Here is a 22,224-nt window from a genome sequence, read left to right as displayed (position 1 = left end):
GGAGTGCCTGGTCCGGGTGGGGTGGGAGGGGTGGTTGGCGTGGGTGCAGACTCACCCAACCCTGAGACACCAGGCAAGGTGATTTGATTCCAAACAATTGTTTATTGATCATTACAGAATGTCTCTCTGGTGCTTCCCACTCCCTCCCCTCTCCCTTCCCCTTTTCCCAACCATGATTCCCCTCTCCCTGTCTCCTCCCCACTCTCAGCCCACAATAGAGACCCATATCAGAATCAGGTTTATCATCACTCACATATGTCATGAAATTTGTTTTTTTTTTATGGCAGCAGTACAGTTCAATACATAAAATTACGACAATCCTGTGCAAAACTCTGAGGTACCCTAGCTGTGTATATGTGCCTAAGACTGTTGCACAGTACTGTAGATACAGAAACAGCCAGTGAACAGGGGTATAGGGAATGTGTGCAGGCAGATGGGACATATTACATTGGCATCACGGTCCTCACAGATAAGTTGGGCTGGATTTACCGTACTGCCGTACTATTCTATGTATCATCATGGAACAGTGCAACGCAAGACAACCTTGTGCAACTTCAGCCTACAAGCCCTTGGACATCAACAATGAACCTGAGATGTTGTATCGAAGCGAAGATCATTCTAACCAGAATGTAAAGTTCTTTAAAACCAGAATTGAGCATCGTCTTAAAATAAAATCATTTGTAGACTTTCACCTTCTCCATTCTGATTCTTGTCGCTCCTGAAGCTGCAGTGTTCTTCTCTGATGTGGGCTCCACTGAGTACAATATCCTGGCGTCTCTGTGCCTCGGCCTGGCCAACCCTTACAATGGAAAACAACACATGCTCACATCATTTGAACACACAGTTAAATCAAATGCGGTCTCCACTTGGCATTCTGTTAAATATTTTATTACAGAGCTAATTAAATTCCACTGGTAGCACAAGTGAGATACAGCAATGAGTGCAACGCGTTACTTTTCCTCTCCAGAAGCACTTAACTGGTGAATCTGAGCTGAAAGAATGGATCTGAATCTTTTGAGTCATGTTGGAAATGAATTTTCACTCAGGAATCATGTGTTTGATGAGTCATAATGTTATAGTGGTTACTGTATCCTTCTGAGCTAGGAACTTAAGCTCAGAAAAGTTACTGGAGAACCACACATCTAACTTGGAAATCTTTCCCTGATTATGACAGTGGCCAAAGGGGTAGAAACAGTTCAATTGCACACTCTGGGAAGCCTCGCTCCTAACACCAAATAGTCCCTGGGTGGAAAAGCCATTCGCAAAACAAAATGTCAGCTTTGACAGCAATGTGGTTCAAAATGGACGGTTTCTGTGAAATCTAATAGTATGGAATGCAGTGAGGTAAATATATTAATCACTGACTACTGTCCACCTGTTAAAAGCATTAGATCAAAAGTAGTTCCAAACCCAGTATTTTTTTTTAAATACTGAAATTCAATTATTTAACAATCAGATTTGTTTTATTTAGTAGGTAAACTGGCACATGGAGCTGGCGGTTTAATATTTATATTCACTTCCATCAACTAACCTGACACCACTACTCTATCACTTCTTATCAGTCACCTTATGTACAGACACTCCTGTGTCTAGTGTCACTTTACTGATGTACAATCTATGTATATAAATTACCTTATACATTTATATTTTGTGTGGCGCGTGGCCAAGTGGTTAGGGCGTTGGACTAGTGATCTGAAGGTTGTGGGTTCGAGCCTCGGCCGAGGCAGCATGTGTCCTTGAGCAAGGCACTTAACCACACACTGCTCCAGTCTACCCAGCTGAGAATGGGTACCGGCAAAAATAATGCTGGGGGTTATCCTCGCGATAGACTGGCGTCCTGTCTGGGGTGGGGGGGGGAGTCTCGTACTCTCAGTCGCTTCATGCCATGGAAACCGGCATAAGCACCGGCCTGATGGGCCACAAGGCATGTGACAGACCTTAACATATTTATATTTATTGTGCTTTTTATTATTGCTTTTGTTTAAATTATTCTGTTTTTTAAAATCTAATTCAGGGGTTCCCAGCCTGAGGTTCACAGACCCCTTGCTTAATAGCATTCGTCCATGGCATAAAAAAGATTGGCAACCCCTGATCCAATTGGTTTTTGTGCTGCATCAAATCCAGAGTGACAAGTAGTTTGTTCTCCTTTACAGTTTTGCACTGGTAATGACATAAAAAATCCTGATGAAGGATCATAGTGCAAAACATCAACTGCATTTGCAGATGCTACCTGACCTGCTGAGTTCTTCCAGCGTTTTGTGCGTGTTGCTTTGGATTTCCAGCTTCTGCAGAATTTCTCATGTACTGAATTTGTTGCCAATAATATGTCCTCCTGGCCCATTCAACACTTAAGAGTTTTCAGTAAATTCATTTTGTATTTTAAATTCGCTTTGTATTCTATTTAATTTTCTCTGAGAGACGAGCACTCAGGTTGAAATGATCTGCTTTTGGATACTGTTTCAAGCCCCACAAACTAACATAAGCAAGACATGACAAAGAGAGAGCTATCTGAACTGCGTTAATGGCCTGACCAGTTCAACTGATGGACTTCAGTGGAAGAGAGATTAACAAAAGAAACTTCATCCATAATTTTGACTTCATCCAGAATTTTGTCAAAGGAATGTCACTACAACTGAACTGGCCCAACACAGGATTTGGATTTGGCATTCATCAATTGAGAACTCGATGTGATATTGTTGGATGAGGGCGAAAATTACTAAAGTATCTGAAATTAAGATTCTGAAGTTTCACTAAAAATGACTGGTTTCCAAATTAACCAGTTTCAATTTCAGTTCAAGTTTCAAAACCCCAACCCTCATGGCAGAACTCCATTACCACTTGACAAAACCCTTTACCGTCTATTTTTGTTAACAAGAATGATACTATTATTTCTGAACACCCCCTGAGTCAGGGCTTGACTACTCAATCATCTTGTTACCTGGTGATGCCATCTTTGATATAGTAGAGTAGACACTCTGACATGAGAGGATCTTCGTTGAGGTTCACAAGATGTGGCGTCTAATAGAGAATAAAACAAAAACTGGATTCAGATCATTCCTGGCATCAAAATCCCACAACAAATACACTCGTGAGATTACTTAGAGATTTAAAGAAATTCCGTCTCATTTCTGTCACAAGCATCAAGTAAAAGTAGACCCATCATCAGATATGAATAAATCTCTTTGACTTGAAATGTTTCTCTTTCCAAGGATTTCCAACATTTTTCTTTCAGATTTACAACATCTACAGTTTTTTTTTTAAAGTTTTAATCAGCTCACAGATAACTCAGGAATAAGACTGATTCCACAGAATTATGGCTGCCAGATTCTCAACCCGTCTGTCTCCAAGAGGTTAAAATGTCAGAAGCAAATCAAAGAAAGTATCTGCGTACAGCTGTCAATTTCTTTGCTCTATCTAGCTAATTGGACCTGGCACAGAGACGTTTCAGATTCCAGAACTGGCCTTCTGACATCTGGACAGACTGGGGGATGGAGACGAATGTGAGAGAGTGGGTCTCCAGCTGTTAATGGCATCAACAAAAAATGCATTTGCAAGCACAATCCACCTTGAGCTGTGGTGGGCTGCAACTATAAAATGGTGAAATTTTCCAAGCTCAACAGGATGAGATTCAAGGGGTTATGCACAGAATCTACCACTACATTGCCATCAACAGGACAGAGAGGCAAAATATAAGACTATAATTTCATACAAGTGTTCTGTATCAAACTTTGAAATAGTCAAAAACAGTATTCTAAATGAGAAATCAGTCCTGACTACGGGGTTAAATAAGATTTTTTAATACATAGATTTCTAATTGTAATCATAGAATATTTTATGCATTGCCGCAAAACAACACATTTTATGACGTAGTCAGTAATAAACCTGATTCTGACAATGATATTGCCAAGTTTCTCTCAAATATTCAGCCATTCAATATGATCAAGTCATCACTATTGAATATCAAATATATTCAGATTTATCACATGTACATCAAAACATTGAAATGCATTCGAGTGTGGAGTTTACCAGCTAGAAGTGCAATAATAAAATTGAGATTCTACTTAGAGGTTGTTCCATGATAAAAATGGCAGTTTAGGATGGTGGTGAATATTGGAGCTCGGGTTGAGGTGTTTGATGCTGTGGTGTTCGCTGAGCTTGGCAATTAGCTGGCAGACGTTTCATCAGCAGTCACGATGACATCCTCAGTGCACAGTTGTTGGTGTTTCTCTCTGGGAGTGCTCCTGTTTATAAAGGCCCCTGTTCACTTGCCTCGGTTCTGATTGCTACCCGTTCAGCTGCCCTTTGAATTAGATTGGCTCGCGTTTCTTTGGCTCTTAAGGGTTTGTCGATGATGGCTATTTCGATATGCTTGTTTACAGAGTTATCAGAAGAGAACCACGCTTCTAAAAATTCTCATGCCTGCTTCGTGTCTGCTGTGGAGGCTCTGGCACAGACATCTCACTGAAAGTGGTGTCCTTCTTGATCCTTATGTACCCACCATAGTTTTGTGAAAAGTAAATCATGCTGAAGTCCTTTAAAAGATGCCACATGTGATGTGGATAAAGATGATCAGGTCGGTACAGACTAAATGGGCCGAAGGTAAAATGTTTAAGGGGAACATGAAGGAGAACTTTCTTACTCTGAGGGCGAGACTGTGGAACAAACTACCTACCAGCAGAACTGATGGACGTGGGTTTGATTTCAATATTTAAGAGAAATTTGGATAAGTACATGAATGGAAGAGGTATAGAGGGCTATGGTTCATGTGTAGTTTGATGGGAAAGACAGACTAAATGGGCCGAAGGGCCTTTTTCTGTGCTGTAGTGCTCCATGACTCTACATCCACAGAATGACTTTGTACCTAAGTCAATACAGCTTTAAAAATTTGAGTGTTTGGTTCCCAAGGACTTTCGTATTCCTGTGTGGCATCAACTTGCAAAACCTAGTCCATTTACAGCTATGTACCTTAGCGTTTCATGGAATGTATCCAAAAAGCTCCTAACGCATTGCACAGATGTTCCACCAGTTTAGAACTGCACGGTCAGTAAGCATTTTCTCGAATTAGCTACACGGTTGATGGTCCAGTTCAAGTCTGACATTTCTTGAATCTTACTTCTCAGCTAATAAAAAATTGTGTTGTAGTCCGGCCCACAGGCGAGGCTGCCTGACGCATAGATAAATATCAAATGGCATTCAGGAGACCCACTTGACAGTAGTGCAGATTGAAAGGCAGATCACGTAATGGGTGACACATTAAACAGACAGACTTTCCACTGAGGTTGGGGTGAGACTAGAACTTGAGGTCATAGGTTAAGGGTGAAAGGTGAAATGTTTAGGTGAATATGAAGAAGAACATTTTCCACTCAGAGGGTAGTGAGGATGTGGAACGAACTGCCAGTGAAACTGGTGGATGCAGGTTCGATGTCAATATTTAAAATTAGTTTGGATAAGTACATGGGTGGGAGAGGTATGGAGGGCAATGGTCCATGTGTCGGCCAATGGGATGAGACAGAATAATAGTTTGGCATGGACTAGATGGGCCGAGGGGCCTGTTTCTACGCTATGACTCTAACATACAACAGTTTAGCATTAAAATGAGCACTAGTAGTCGTAAACAAACTATTTAACACCATAATCTCAAAGTATCACAAATACCAACCTTTTTGGGAGAGAACACTCCATAGGAGTCAGCAAAAAGGTCACATGGCCTTGAAGTCAAAATCTAATCAACAAGACAGCAGGGAGCAGGAATCCCAAAGTAAAAAGCAACAGGAAGACATGAAATAATGGGACAAACAAAGAAGAACCACACACAAAATGGACAAAATGTGAATTATCAAAATGAAAATAAAATAATTAGATTGCACAGAATTTACAACTGAAATAATGTTGGAGTTCATGAGACTTGAAACAATAGGACTGCAGCAATATTGTATAAGAACGTAGTCCTCTAAAGTCAAAACAGCACAAGCAAGACAGCTTTTTAATAAAATAAGATTAACTAAAAACAAAATTCCACTTCAGTTAATTTACCAACGACAAAACCTTATCTTGGCAAACTTGAAAATAAACCAATCGTTAAATTAGTTGGTGTTATTCTGGAACAATATGATGACAATACAAATTAATTTATTTCATTTTTATAAATGATAGAAATACTATTAAAAATAAAATAATATTTTAAAAACAAATAATACATCTATTTTAATTTGAGCCAAGAATCGCCTTAGAAGCCGTCACCAAAACAAAGGTAAAGTAGGAATATGCAAGAAATTGTAAAATTTATATTTAGTTAGTCCTGACGAAGGGTCTCAGCTTGAAACGTCGACAGTACCTCGTCCTATTGATGCTGCCTGGCCTGCTGCGTTCACCAGCAACTTTTATGTGACTTGCTTTATATTTAGAACCATTTTTATTGTTTAAGGCTGGTATATAATTTCTGTCAAGGTTGCACTCTTTGGAGCAATTTAGGAATATTGAGTATGGCATCTTGCTAATTGCAGTTGGTCGTTGTAATATAACTGTGCATCATATGGTTTGTTTGTAATTAAGATTCACAATGCAATCTTAATCCATCAATTACTGAGGAAAGTATAAGATGCACTTCAACCCCACATCATTTAATGAATATTCACAGGCAAGGACAATTTAATTAAAAAAGAAAAACATTCTGAATGTTATCAGAGAAATCTCAGTCTCTCTCTCTCACAAACAAAACTTGAAGCCATCTATATGAGCTAGATACTGCAGAATCTTTTTGAAATGGTGAAGAGATTTAAAGATCAAGAGGGACCTGGGTGTTGGTATATCCTGAAAAGTTACACACGGGTTTAGCAAGCAAATAGCAATGCTTTATTACAAGAGGTCTGAATGTAAGAGCGCATTATCTTGTGGCAGTCATACGCTGCCCTGATGAGAGTGCATCTGGAAAAGTGTGTACAAGTCTGGTCTCCATCCCTAAGGGACAGATGAAGTGCAGATAAGAGGCACTGATAGAGTGAACAGCCAGCACCTTTTTCCAAGGGCGAAGACGGCTAATACAAGAGCGCATACCTTTATGGTGATTGTTGGGTAGTTTGGGGGAGGTTATCCGAGGTAAATTTTTTACACAGTGGTGGGTGTATGGAATGTGCTGCCTTGGATGATAACAGAGGCGGATACACTAGAGACATTCAAAAGACTCTTAGATAGGGCACATGGTTGAAAGAAAAATGGAGGGTTATGAAGGAGGGAACGGATAGATCATTAAAAACGTCTGGGAGCCCTGCTCTTTGTGATTCTTATAAATAACTTGGATGAGGAAGTGGAAGGGTGGGTTAGTAAGTTTGCAGATATCACGAAGGTTGGTGATGTTGTGGAAAGTGTAGAAGGTTGTTGTAGGTTACAAAAGGACATTTACAGGATGTAGAATTGGGCTGAGAATCAACAGAATAAGTTTAACCCAGAAAAGTGTGAAGTGATACACTTTGGAAGGTCGAACTTAAAGGTAGAGAATGGGATTAATGGTAGAATTGTTAACAGTGTGGAGGAACAAAGGGATCATGGGGTCACGCCATGCAAGGTGATAGGGTGGTTAAGAAGGCATATGATGTGTTGGCCTTCATTAGTCAGGGGATTGGGTGCAAGAGCCACAGAGTAATGTGGCAACTCTATAAAACTGGTCAGATGACACTTAGCGATTTAACTTGGATAAATCTTAAGTTAGGAAGCCACGCAAGTGGAGTAATTATTTAAATGGTGATATATGAGGAAAGGGTGGCCTTCATGTACAACTGAATCTAGGTAGATCAGTCATTGCCAGTAAATTCTGCATGTGCAGTAAGCAGTTAAGGCAGCAAATGGTACATAGCTTTTAGTGCAAGAGGACAGGAGCAGAGATGCTTTATATTTTACCGAGCTTTGTGGAAGCCTCACCCAAAGTATTGTGTGCATCTCTGGTCTTAAGTTAACAAACTCAATAGAGTGTTTCCAAGGGTGTTGTACCAACAACAAATCTGCCACTATTGAGTTCAGTTTCAGTCTCATGAACCTAATATTATAAACCAACCTTTGCAGGAGTAAATATTTCATCTGACTCAAGTAACTCAGATGACACCTGGTTGAAAATCTGAGCCGGGATGAGATGGTGGGAAAGAGGAACAATAACATGAAGCTCAACAACATGATTTTGCCGACAACATCATTAAATCCCTTTGCACTGGGATGCACATAAACACTTAAGTTCCTTACCTGCCCTTACATTCCAAAGGAAAATGGCTTTACGGGTAGTCGGAATAGAAATACTATGTTCCTAATTCCCCACACTGTAGTTTCTCAATGGTATCCGCCAAGGTGTGAGAATAATCATCCTATCAGTCTAAATGGCTGAAAGTCCTTACAATCTATTCAATGGATCTCGACACATTGAAAAAAAATCATCACAGGAATGGTGGATCATGAAGAACAAACCAGATCCAAAAGCTTCTCATTACCTTGAGAATCAAGTACGTGGGCATTTTGAATTTAAAATAGGTTTCTCTTTATTGTATACACATTATGCACTGGTTGCTTTGTTCAACACCAATACTTGAATAAGTATACTCAAGATGACCGATATGTATCCTAATCATTCTCCAATTCCCAATTGCCCCATGCGAGACAGACTACACTAACCACTGGTTAAGCAAGAACCATATACTTGTCTCTAAAGTCCACTATGAACTCATTTTCACTCTCTCAACAATCTCCTCCAGCCCCCGAGCCTTCAGAAAGATTTGTGTTTAAGCCCATTTCAATTTGACTCCCCATTCCCATTCTGACATGTTGGTCCATGACCTCCACCACTGCCTGGATAAGACCAAACTCGGGTTGGAAGAGCAACATTTTATATTCCATCTGGGTAGTTTCCAACCTGATGAGATGAATGCCAATTTCTCTAACTTTCAGAAATTTATCCCTCTCCCTCTTCCCTCACTTTCCATTCTCCATTCTGGCTCTTCTCTTATCTCTTTTTTTCCTCCTTACCTGCCCATCACCATCTTCCCTTTCTTCAGTGGTTCACTCTCTCCCCCTATCAGATTCCTTCTTCTTCAGCCCATTACCTCTTCCTCCTATCACATCCCAGCATCTTACTTCACACCCTTCTCCCTCATCTGGTCTCACCCATCACCTGCCTTCCCCCCATCCCCCCATTTTCTTATCCCTACACCCTCTTGCTTTCCAGTCCTGATGAAGAGTTTCAGCCCAAAATGTCAACAGTTTATTTCCGTCCAGAGATGCTACCTGACCTACTGAGCTCCTCCAGCAAGTTGCTTGTGTTAAATTGCTAGATCTAACCAACAGTGATGGAGATGCCTTCTGTTGGCAAGGCCCTGCACTGGAATCTCCTTCTTTAACGTCTCCATTTCTCCTTCCTCCACCGAGATGAGCCCCTTGGTCATCTGCCCCATTGTCACCTTGCTGGACGTCCATTTGCCCGCTCAAAAATATTCTTACTAGCAATGACACATATTGCTGTATTATAAATCCAACACATGCTTGATAATATGAAGACAAATTAAATAATTCAATGATTTTTCAAACTTATCTAGTGCACAAGTTTTAAACACAAGACAGCGTGACCAGTAACCAAAATAGACAAGTAATTGACTGACAAAAGACACATTTGGGAAAATTAAGCAACAAATGACTTGCAACACGGCAGATGATGCAAATAAATATCTGAATAACAACCAGTACACTTTCCCATGCTCTACCGGCGTTTATATCAACATAGAAAGAAAGGTGTCTACCTTCTTTGGAGAGAAGACTCCCAAGGTGCCTCCATCCTCCCGTATGGCAACCCCCATTTCAGCCAGAAGAGCCTCCCTAGAATTAGAAAGAGGTCACACCACTTAGCATGTATCAATGGCTTCAGCTCCGTTTAAACTGCTCTGAGAACTGTTACCATAAGAGATGGGAACAGAATTAGTCCATTTGGCCCATCAAGCCTGCTCCAACATTCCATCATGGCTGACTTGTTATCCCTCTCAATCTTACTTTCCTGACTTCTCCCCCGCACCCCTCCCCACCATTACCTCACTAACCTCCGCCTTAAATACTTGATTACTGCCTTCTCGACTTTCTTCTGAGAGCAAGAAGGGAGAAAGACGATCCGAGAGCTGCGTGTAGCTCCTGATAACCGTGAACTTCCAAGGCAGATTTAAACAGCAGAATAAAGCGTAAATCCATTACACAAAGGAACAGAATTTAGGCCATTCGGCCCATTGAGTCTGCTCCACCATTCCATCATGGCTGATTTATTATCCCTCTCAATCCCATTCTCCTGCTTCCCCCCCCCCCCCGTAACCTATAACACCCATCAACAACCAAGAACCTGTCAAATTCCGCTTTAAATAAACCAAATGAATTGCATTGTCACCATCCTCTGGCTAGAGAAACTCCTGCTCATCTCTGTTCTAAAAGGATGTCCACCTATCGAGGCTGTGCCCTCTGGTTCCAGACTCCCCCACTATAGGAAACATCCTCTCCACGCCCACTCTATCTGGGGCTTAGAATACTCGATAGACTCCGTTAAATTGAAATCATTAAGGCATTCTGCACTAAGGATCAGAAAAAAAAACTGGATAGGGTTGCAAACTCAGCTCGTTCCACCATGGGCACCAGCCTCCCCTGCACCCAGGACATCTTCAAAAGGTGATGCATCAAAAAAGGCAGCATCCATCATTAAGGACCTTCATTACTCAGGACATGCCTTTTCCTCATCGCTTCCATTAGGGAGGAGGTACAGGAGCCTGAAGACGCACACTCAATGTTTTAGGAGCAGCTTCTGCCCCTTCACCATCAGATTTCTGAACAGATTATGAATCAACAAGAACACTACCTCACTGTATTTTTGCTCACTTTTTGCACTTAAATTTTTAGTATACATTTCTTACCGCTATTTATAGTTTTTTATGTATTGCAACATACTGCTGCCGCAAAGCAACAAACTTCACGACATATGCCGGTGATATTAATCCTCTCAGAACGAGGTATACAGCACCTACTGTGCATCATTCAGGTTACATTCCTTCACAAAATAGTCCCTGCTGTGAGTGTAAAAGGAGAAAGGGGCTCGCAAACTGAGTTTCCACTGAAAGGCTCACAACTTGATTAGACAAATTGAGAGAAATGCTTCCAATCACAAACAAGAAAAGAAACCAAGCAATACACATCAAAGTTGCTGGTGAACGCAGCAGGCCAGGCAGCATCTCTAGGAAGAGGTACGGTCAACGTTTCAGGCCGAGACCCTTCGTCAGGACTAACTGTAGGAAGAGTTAATAAGAGATCTCTTACTAGCCCTTCTTTCAGTTAATCCTGACGAAGGGTCTGGGCCTGAAACGTCGACCGTACCTCTTCCTAGAGATGCTGCCTGGCCTGCTGCATTCACCAGCAACTTTGATGTGTGCTGCTTGAATTTCCAGCATCTGCAGAATTCCTGTTGTTTGCAAGAAAAAGAATCTACAGCTACTAGAAATCCAAGACACAGACACACAAAATGCTGGAGGAACTCAACAGCATCTATGGAAAAAAAAGAGTACATGTTTTGGGCCGACACCCTTCAGCAAGACTGGAAGAAAAAAAGATGTGGAGTAGAGTTAAAAGGTAGGGGGAGGGGAGGGAGAAACGCAAGGTAAGAGGTGAAACTGGGGGGGGGGAGTAAGAGCTGGGAAGTTGACTGGTGAAAGGGACACAGGGATGGAGAAGAGGGCATCTGATAGGAGAGGACAGAAGGCTATGGAAGAAAGAAGGGGGGGGGAGGAGCACCAGGAGGCGGCGATGGGCAGGTTTTTTTAAAGTGCGTCATACCAGACATTCGGCCATTCTTGTCTGGCACATGGTGTCAGGATTAACTGGGTCACGTTATGAATGTTCCTGATCGACCCTTTCATTTTTTACAAGGCCGAGTGGCTAGCTCGACACTCAACCCGCCACGGATGGAAAGTGTGCTCGGAGGTGGCCCGACCTGGATTCGAACTTGGGAACCTTCGCTCCGAAGTCCAGCGCTGATCTCACTGCGCCACCAGCCAGCCGATGGGCAGGTAAGGAGATAAGGTGAGAGAGGGAAAAAGGGATGGGGAATGGTGGTGGCTGGGGGGCATTACCAGAAGTTCGAGAAATCACATGAACAGGCTGGAGGCTACCCAAATGGAATATAAGGTGTTGTTCCTCCCAGCTGAGCGTGGCTTCATCGTGAAAGTAGAGGTGGCCGTGGATAGACATATCGGAAGTGGAATTAAAGTGGGTGGCCGCTGGGAGATCTCACTTCTTCTGGCATACGGAGCGTAGGTGCTCGGCGAAGCGGTCTCCCAATCTGCATCGGGTCTCACCGATATACAGGAGGCCACACCGGGAGCACCGGACATAATAGATGACCCCAAAAGACTCACAGGAGAAGTGTCATCTCAACTGGACAGTTTTGGGGCCCTGAATGGCAGTGAGGGAGCAGTTGTAGGGGTAGGTGTAGCACTTGTTCCACTTGCAAGGATAAGTGCCAGTAAAAGGTTAACTATCTGTAGCTATGCTAATTAGCTGAAAAACAGTAGCTCCCTATCCCTGTCTGTCAATTGGCTTTTACAGGTAACCCTGATAATACGGTATGCAAACAGCATATCTTCCAGACTATGGAATGTTAATCCTTTTTTATAAGATGTTGTAATCCTATTAATACCCCAATCTATTTTAGTACTTTATTAAGATGTTATAGTTCTATTCATACCACAATCTACTTTCATACTTTTTCTAAGATGTTTCACTGTGTTATAATACATTTTCCAGTGAATCTTAGGGGTCAGCAGGGTCTTGGGTTCCACGTCTACAGATCAAGCAAAGTTGCTTTGCAAGTTGACAGGCAGGTTAGGAACATGGTGTGTCAGCCTTCATTTGTTGGGATCTTGATGTAGGGTTTCGGCCTAAAACATCGACTGTTTACTCTTTTCCATAGATAACCCCCCCCCCCCCCCCACCCCCGGTCTGCTGAGTTCCTCCAGCATTCTGCGTGTATTATTTTGATTTCCAGCCTCGTCAGATTTCCTTGCTTTTCATGAGTTAAAGAACCACAAGGTAATGTTGCAGATCTATTAAAACTCTGGTCTTCCTGGATGCAGAAGCTTTAGAGAGTGTGCACAGATTTACCAGGACACCACCTGGATTAGAGAGCGTGTCACGAGGGCAGGTTGTGCGAGCTAGGGCTTTTCACTTTGAAGCGAAAGGGAATGAGAGGTGACTTGATAGAGGTGTACAAGAGGCATAGATCGAGTGGACAGCCAGAGACTTGCTTCCCAGGGCTAATACCAGGGGCAAAATTTTAAGGTGAGAGGGGGGCTGTCAGTGATTATTTGTTTGTTTTTTGCAGAGTGTTGTGGAATGCCCCACCAGGGATGGTGATAAATACATCAGGGTATTTGAAGAAATCTTCAGTTAATCACATGATGACAGGAAAACAAAGTAGGAAGGAAGGGTTATATTAATCTTTGAGTAGGTTAAAAGGTCAGCACAACTATTGTGGGTTATTGTGGCAACATTGAGTGCTGTACTGCACTGTTCTATGTTATTGGAATGGGGTGTAGATTTGTTATCTTTCTTGCAGGTTACTTTTTTATGTTTGTATTTCTATGTAATCAGCTACAGACATATAATTGTTCAGTCAGTCTTTCAGTGGCTTCAGTGTATTTCCTTCTTGATTTCAGAGGCAGATGTCATATTACCTGAATCTGGCTTTTTAATTGGTTACATGTTACCTGATGCAATTCCAATGAAATCAATGGTCCGTTGTAAGAAGACCAGACCACCTGTATTCACACTCTTTTATTCTTTAGGCTCTTTTACTCTTTATCTGCTCTCCTTCTTCATTCCCTCTCTCGCCATTCTTTTTCCCTTTTATTCTGTGCCCCCCATAACAGTGAATAGAACAATCATAAGCAACAAACTTTATGCCTCGTTCTTAACTTCTGAAGAACTATTGGATCCCAAAAGCAACAGGATTTAACAATGTTCTTGGTTCTATGGATCTAATTAACTTAAAGGACACTTGGGAAACTGGTAACTGGTGTAAGAGAGCAGCAAACATTACCTGCCGAGCCAGATGCCAAAACGTCAGCATTGTGAATAGTAAGACAGTGAATTATTGGAGTTCTACTGTACATAGAAGCTCTAAAGTGAGAAAGGGCCTGACCTTTCCATCCTAATTGCTTCAGTTTTCCGAAGTTTCTCTTCCCACGTCTCATTCAGCTCAGCGATGATCTTCTCCGATTCCTGCAAAAAGAGAGGGATTATGTCATGATCTTTATTCAGGAAATACAACACAGGAAAAAAAAAGCAAGGAATTATTATAGGAGAGTTCCATAAATGTAATGAGATGCATGGGTCTTTGTGGAAAATTACATCAAACTTTCATCCACACGGATCAACAACACGTAGTAAGTGTTGGATTGGACTGTATGATTGTTATTATCTTTGCAGTTTAACAATTAATTGTCTGCTTGTATTTTATTTGACTGCCAATATACATGTTACTGTTTAGTATGTTTCCTAGTGCTCACAGTATGTATATACAATTGGTCACTGTGTCCCCTCATGTTTACAGTTCTTTGCATGATTCTGGAAGCCTCTTGGATCAGATTATTTGAATGATTAGTTAACTCTCATCTACGAATTTGAAATGAATGTCTGTTATCTATGGGATATAAGGAGGGCTGAGCATGTTACCCTCCCCCACCTTTGCTTCATTCTCTTCCTCTACTAGGTACCTGCTTCGCCCCATTTCCAATTCTCTTTGTTCTATTATCACTCAATAAAATGATCATGAAGCAACATGTTTTATGCTTCTTCCTTGACTTCTGAGAGAACCTTGGATCAAAAGCATCAGAATCCAACACAAGTACAAACACTTGTATACACAGAAAGTCTGGAGACATTCAGCAGGTCAGGCAGTGTTTGTTGAAAAGGAAACAGGGTTAAGATTTCAGGAAATCGGCCTTCATTAGAACCAGGTCTTTGATCTGAAATCTTCCCCGTGTGTCTCCCTTCCGCAGATGCTGTCTGAGGTCAAGAGTTTCCAGCATTTCCTGCTTTACTTCAGATTTCCAGCAGCTGCATTTTGTCTTGATTTTCATGAACAGTGAGTGGTTGCTTCTTCAGCCGAAAACCATGGTAGGTAGTGATTTAAAGATCAGTAACTTGTTGCCCGATAACTCCCATATTTTATAAAGGGAACAAAACCAACCCACTCAATGCTGCTGAGTTCCTCCAGTATTTCGTGTGTTGCTATACACTTCCTATTGTAATTTACAGTTTTTATTATGCAGTGCAATTATTGCCGCAGCATAACAAATTTCATGGCATAAGCCGGTGATATTAAACCAGATTCTGAGAGAGATGATTATCCTTGAAATAATTCTTCTAACTGCAGCACACATCGAACACCTGCTGCGCAAAGAATTGTAGCCAGGAGCTACTTTAGTCTGACTGCACACAATAGGAAGAGTTTCACTTATCTAAAGACATCTGCTGAATAGAAAGGACAAGGTCTGAGGGAAATAACTGATTCACCTGCCTTACTGTGTATTGGCAGAAATACTACAAGGAAATAAACATATCTTTAGCCACAATTAAAGCTAGAGTTATTGTAAATATCCATTTCCTAATACTATTAACAAACACCAACTTCCATTTAGGTATCACCTTCAAGTAAGTTTTTAAAATTACCATAAAGTGCTTGATAAGAGTTTTACCAAAAATAAAACTGTTCCTCAGCCACTTCCTCTCATGGGATTGTCTAGAACTGAGAGCCATTGTTATGAAACAAAAGGCCTGTCCAGCTCAGGAAGAGATGGGGCAGTTCTCTCAGTGGGTCCCAAGTCACTGGGACATCCTTTCTAAAAAAAACCTCATCTTTTGCGGAGTGGATAAGGCTGGTGGGTGAAACTGAAAATAGAAATAAAATCATAAGAGCCAAAGAGAGAGTACGTCTGGGTAGCCTCCAACCTGATGGCATGAACAGCAATTTCTCTAACCTCTAGCAAATTCTTTCTCCTCCCTCTTCTCTCTTTCCATTCCCAATTCTGGTACCCCTCTTATCCCTTCTCTTCTGTTCACCTGCCTATCATTTCCTTCTGGTTCCCTTGTCCTTCTCTTCCCTCTGTGTTCTACTGCCCTATCAGATTCCTTCTGCTTCAGCCCTTTACTTCTTCCATCTATCTTACTTCAGACCCCCCCTCGCCCACCCAACTTCCCCTCACCTGGTTCACCTATCACTTGTCAGCTTGTACCTCTTCTCCTCCCCCCCCCCGACTCTGCCTTCAGTCCTGATGAAGGGATACGTCAAAAGTTTATTGCCCTCCATAGATGCAGCCTGACCTGCTGATTTCCAGCCGGCAGATGCAGAATTTCATGTCCACAGATGTGATAGATAGTAGGTTACATTTCCCTTTCCTCTTCTGTCTATGAAGCCAGAAGAGATGAGTTTAAGATGAGGGGCAGAAAGTTTAAAAAAGGGCAGTTGGACATGGGGATGCACTATCTAAAGGGGTGGTGAAAGCAGAGAATCCCAGAGTCTTCAAGTATCTAGACTAGTGGTTGAAACATCAAGGAATTGAAGGCTACAGACCAAGTGCTTGTTAATTGAATTAGTACAGATGGGTACACAGTGGTTTGTAGACGCAAAGGATCCATTTCTATACTGCGGGACTCAATGACAAGTGTCAATATTAGGACAGGGATAACAGAAGCTTAGTCAAAATTTTAAGTCTCCTAGAGAAAGGGAGAGAACAAAAATGAGGTGATTTTAGATGGGAGGACCAAAAGGCAATAATGTTAAGAGCTTCATCATAGTGGGGGCTGATCATGGAGTTAGGAAGATGGCTTGGAGGGAAGAAATAGAGTTGAAGGAGGTGGTGGGTTAAGAAAGTTTGATTCAAACTTTAATGTCTTGCCAGTGTGGTTGATAGTTATCAGGGGATGTCATGACTACCACATTATTGCTTCATAATATATTGCAATAATATTAATAATAGTTTAGTATATTAATGTATTAATATTAAAAAGTGTATATTAACTACATACATCATTGATATATAGTATATTTAAATCTGGAAGTAAATTTGAGGTACTAGACTTTACCTTCTGTGGATAAATGCATTGCAAAATTAGTATCCTAATGGCCTCCTCTTTTGTGATTATTGGATTAAAAGAATCAGCTATATCCATGTTATAGATTTTATACTATTTAAATAAAGCCCACATCCGAAGCTGCAGAAATGTGATGCTATGTTGATTATATTTGCCCGTATCAGTGATGTTTTGTATCCTATATATGAAATATATACTATATCCAATATGTATTTTCTATCCTATATATTATTTTTAGAGATACAGCATGGCACAGGCCCTACTAGCCTGACAAGCCACACCACCCAGTGACCCACTTACCTAACCCTAGCTTAATCACAGGACAATTTTCAATGACCAGTTAACCTACTAACTGATTGGTCTTTGGACTGTGGGAAGAAACCCTAGCACCCGGAGGAAACCCAAGCATTCACAGGGAGGAATGTACAAACTCCTTACAGATGACGTCAGAATTAAGCTCCGGTGCTCCGAGCTGTAATAGCATACCGCTAACTGCTATGCTACCGTGCAAGACGGGTAGTTATGGGAAGGGCTACCATGCTTTGGGCAGACGGTCTCGGCACCGCCTCAAATGCCATTCCTTGGCCCACATCTCAAGAATCAGTGCATCTGCACAATTCCTTTGGGGGGAAAAGCATGAAATATCATCTGTGTCACACACAAGCATTGACAGAATCTCTTGTGTTTAAAATATCACCTGCAGTTTCTCAATTTTGATTTGCAGGAACCCCTCAATCCTGCAGGCAGAAGAGTGAAATACAGCCCTTGTAATTTTGTATCCTATCCTATGTATGGACTTAAATAACTTAATCCACAAAGGGACAAAGTCTCTCATTAATAATAAATTACAAGTGACAGGAAATATTATCTTTGCTTTCCATTGAACTGAAATCTTGTAGTGAGTTTCCTCATCAACAGACTGCAAGGTGACGTCTCCCATTGCTGTAGCAAAGTACCAATGGCGGCAAGTGCACCACTTGAAGAGTTTGTTTCGCACATAATGTGCAGAACATTTCAGTACGGTCCTACCTGCAGTACCACGAGGTGGGCGGCGGGGAAAGGAGAGGCTACTGAAGATGTCTGCTGCAAAACGCAGGAACATCTGAATCCCAAAACTGCACCCTTTATTCAATAAGATGCTGCAATAAGCCACTTGCAGAGATGCACCTGCTGGGTTAGTAATGGTCCACTAACACAGAGTGATGTTTTTAATTAGGAGGGTGTGAATGGAATACTTTAACGCCAATTAAACCAGTTACCTGCCAGAATAAAGCGATATGTATCGTACTGCAAGGATGCACCCCGACAGTTCTGATTGGTGCTCCTATAGAGGGGATTATTAGGATAATAAACCACCATCATCCGTGCTGCACAAAATTTCTGATGATCGAGATCATGCTTCGTTTAAAAAGAACGCCAGAAATAATGATCCGAACAGGGCGCTGGCTACGATAATTCCAATTGCTGTTTCTTAAAGTGGCAAGGAATGATTTTTAAAAAAAACATAACAAGCAGACTTCAAACTCTTCATCTTCCAAGGTCACCCGGCAGGTTTTAAGAGGATGATCAGGTGTGATACCATCTGGAGATCTGAACTGATGTGTCTTACAAAGAGAACAGAAATACAAGAGACAGACAGACAGACAGACACACACACACACACAAAAAGGACCTACCACCTGAGGTTCATTTTTGGATACGAATCAGGTTATGGGTCTGAATTCAGTTGCACGCCGGGTTCCAAAACTAAGCCCCTTACTTCATTCACCAATTACACACCATGTCAGCTCTCAGCAAGTCCTACTGCATGAAATACATGCTGGGTTTTATGAACCATTAGAACATTTGCTTTCTGACAAGATAAAATCTGAAATAACTATGGGGCAGCCCTTTTCAGTTTAATGACATGAAAAGAAACAGAGTCAGAAAATGTCTTGGGCAGGCTGAACGGTAGAATGACAAGTCTACACCAAACCAGGAGCTGCACATTATTAAATGCAAGGAAAAATGGTTGTCATTAAAGTATTTTTTATTATGTTAAATGCAAGGGAAAATGGTAGTTATTACATTTTTCTAAAATTATTAAATGCAAGGGACAATAAGTTATTAATGATTTTTATTAATTATTAAATGCAAAGGTGAATGGTAACACCAATCTTTTTTTCTTAAATTTAAGAGGTTTTACAATGCATGCTCTGAACTAATCCTGCCTGGAAGTTGGTGACCAGCGGCGCTTTGCAGAAATCTGTTCCGGGACCCCTGCTCTTTATGATTTATTTTATAAATGACTTCGATAAGGAAATGGAAGGGTGGGTGAGAAAGTCGGCAGATGACACAAAGGTTGGTGTTATAGTGGATAGTATTTAAGATTGCTCTAGGTGACCGAATGTGCAGCTGGGCTGAGAAGTGGCAGGTGGAGTTGAACCTGGAAAAATGTGAAGTGATTCACTTTGGAAGATCGAACTTGGAGGCAAAGTACAGGGTTAATGGCAGTATGTTTAGCAGCGTAGAGCAACAGCAGAATCTTGAAGACTACATAGAGATTTCTAACAGATGCCGTGCAAGTTAATAGGTGGTTAAGAAGGCATATGGAATGTTGGCCTTCATTAGTCGGGGAATTGAGTTCAAGAGCCGCGAGGTAACGTGGCAGCTCTGTAAAACACTGGCTAGACCACACTTGGAATACTGAGCTCAGTTCTGGTCCCCTCATCATAGGAAGGATGTGGAAGCGTTGGAGAGGGTGCAGAGGAGGTTTACCAGAATGTGTCCTGGATTAGAGAGCACGTCTTATGAGGAAAGGTTGAACAGGCTCGGGCTTTTCTGCTTGGAGTGAAAGACAATAAGAGGTAACTTGACAGTGGTGTAGAAATTGATCAAACACAGATAGCCAGAGACTCTTCCCACGGCAGAAATGGCTACTGCGAGAGGGCATAATTTTAAGGTGATTGGAAGAAAGTAGAGAGGGAATGTGAGAGGTGAGCTGTTTTACACTGAGTGGTGGGTATGTGAAACTCCCTGCCCAGGGGTGTTAGTAAAGGTAGGTATAATAGGGATGTTTAAGGGACTCATAGATACTATATGTATAGAATGTATATGAAAGGGAAATGGAGGGCAATGTGGGAGGGAATTGATCTTGGAGTAGGTTAAAAAGTCAGCACAACATTGTGGGTCCGACGAGCCTGTACTGAGCTGCAGGTTCTATGTTCTGATGGAAGGAATCAAACATCAGAGCAAAATTAGACCATTCAGCCAATAGAACCAGCTCCTCCATTTGATCCTGGATGATTTATTATCTCTCTCAAGCCCGTTCTACTGCCCTCTCCCTGTAACCTTTGAGGCACTTACTAATCCAAACCCTCTCAACTTCCACTTCAAATAACCCCAATTACTCCTCCGAAGTAAAATTCACACGAAAATAAAGTTCACCCAGGGTGGGGGTCCAGATGCTGCACTCTGGAGCAACAAACAACGAGCTGCAGGAACTCAGTAGTACGTGTTGTCGGTGTGGGGTGGGGGGGGAGAGGGGAGGAATTGTCAAGGTATCAGGTTGAAACTCTTCATCAGGACTGAAGTGTCGACAGATCCTCTCCCTCCACAGTTGCTGCTCGACCTGCAGACTCTTTGTTACCCAGGGTGGTTCAGCTCTGGAGTTGTGACCATCACCCATCCTCTGAGATCAGAAACAGCAAACGCCCTTTATTTGCTCAACCTCATCTCCGTCCGCCACTTGCTTTCCCATTTGTTAATTTCAGTGGACGTGCTTCTGATCTGCATCAACTGCAGTTACATTAAACAGGGCTGATCAATTCTAATCAGATGAAACGTTGTCCGAGATGAATACCAGCAACGGTACCAAAGGCACTAACAATTTCTATCCACTACAGAGCATTAATCCACACTGGTATAAATACATATCATTCTGTCTAGGACGGCTTAGCCTTGGGATAAAGGAACTACCACAAAAAACTGGAACGGCAAATTTCATATGCAAGTACTGGCAACTCTTTGCGTGCAGCTCCAAATGGGTGTCATCAAATATTCCCGTTTAGGATCACTACAGCTGAAAGACACAGTCACGGCTACGTATACATTTTTTTCTCATTGTAATTTAGTTTGTTTTTATTATTATGTATTGCTGCAGCAAAACAACAAATTTCACAACATATGCCAGTGATATCAAACCCAATTCTGATTTCTCAACCATCAAGTGCAGTTGATGCAGAGAATTATGTACATTAAAGGCTGGGATAGATTCTCAGACTACAGGGAATCAAGGGTTGGGCAAGGAACTAGAGATGAAAACAATGATCAGGTCAGATGTAATCCGATTCTTTGACAGAACAGGCTGCAGAAATCGTTCGGCTTGCTCTTAATATTATTTAAGGAAAGAAAAACTGCAGGGCACTGAAAATCTGAAATAACAGCAGTAATTGCTCACAACTATCAACAGCTGAGGTAGCATGTGCGAAGAGAGAAATGATAATTTATCACTTGAATGATGACATTTCATCAGAGAGATATTAGCTTCTCTTTCACATCTACATCAAAATACAAGACCATAGGACCACTCGGAGCAGAATAAGGCCACTCGGCCCATCAAGTCTACTCTGCTATTCTATCATGGCTGATGTATTATCCCTCTCAACTCCATTCTCCTGCCTTCTCCCCATAACTTTTGACACCCTGACTAATCAAGAACCTATCAACCTCCGCTTTAAATATACTCATTGACTTGGCCTTCAGACGAATTCAACAGATTCTCCACCCTCTGGCCAAAGAAATTCCACCCCATCTCTGTTCTAAATGGATGTCCCTCTATTCTGAGACTGTGCCCTCCAGTACCAAAATCCCCCATCATAGGAAACATCCTCCCACATCCACTCACTCTAGGCCTTTCAATATTCAATACACCTCAGTGAGATTCCACCTTATTCTTCTAAACTTCAGCAAGTACAGGCCTAGAGCCATCAAACACCCATCATATGTTAACCCTTTCATTCTTGAAATCATTGCCATGAACCTCCTCTGGACCCTCCCCAATACCAGCACATCTTTTTCTTAGAAAAGGGGCCCTAA

The 22,224-nt window shown here is 41.7% G+C and overlaps 1 protein-coding gene across 9 annotated transcripts in view; it reads right to left on the bottom strand.

Annotated features, from left to right (window-relative positions):
* The window catches only part of kif1b (kinesin family member 1B), a 274,231-nt gene that overhangs the window by 122,907 nt on the left and 129,100 nt on the right, over positions 1-22,224 (bottom strand). For all 9 annotated transcript variants that reach the window (XM_072245139.1, XM_072245131.1, XM_072245136.1 and 6 more), the window contains 4 exons: positions 14,195-14,274; positions 9,771-9,846; positions 2,939-3,018; positions 693-799 (listed from right to left, as the gene is read on the bottom strand). In XM_072245139.1, the coding sequence (XP_072101240.1) occupies positions 693-799; positions 2,939-3,018; positions 9,771-9,846; positions 14,195-14,274 (343 nt within the window). The remainder of the gene's footprint in view (positions 1-692; positions 800-2,938; positions 3,019-9,770; positions 9,847-14,194; positions 14,275-22,224) is intronic.

Source organism: Mobula birostris, chromosome 27 (genome assembly GCF_030028105.1).
Source record: "Mobula birostris isolate sMobBir1 chromosome 27, sMobBir1.hap1, whole genome shotgun sequence".
NCBI classification, from domain to species: Eukaryota; Metazoa; Chordata; class Chondrichthyes; order Myliobatiformes; family Myliobatidae; genus Mobula; species Mobula birostris.
Note: the sequence above shows the minus strand (reverse complement) of the source record. Positions and strands in the feature narration are given on the sequence as shown.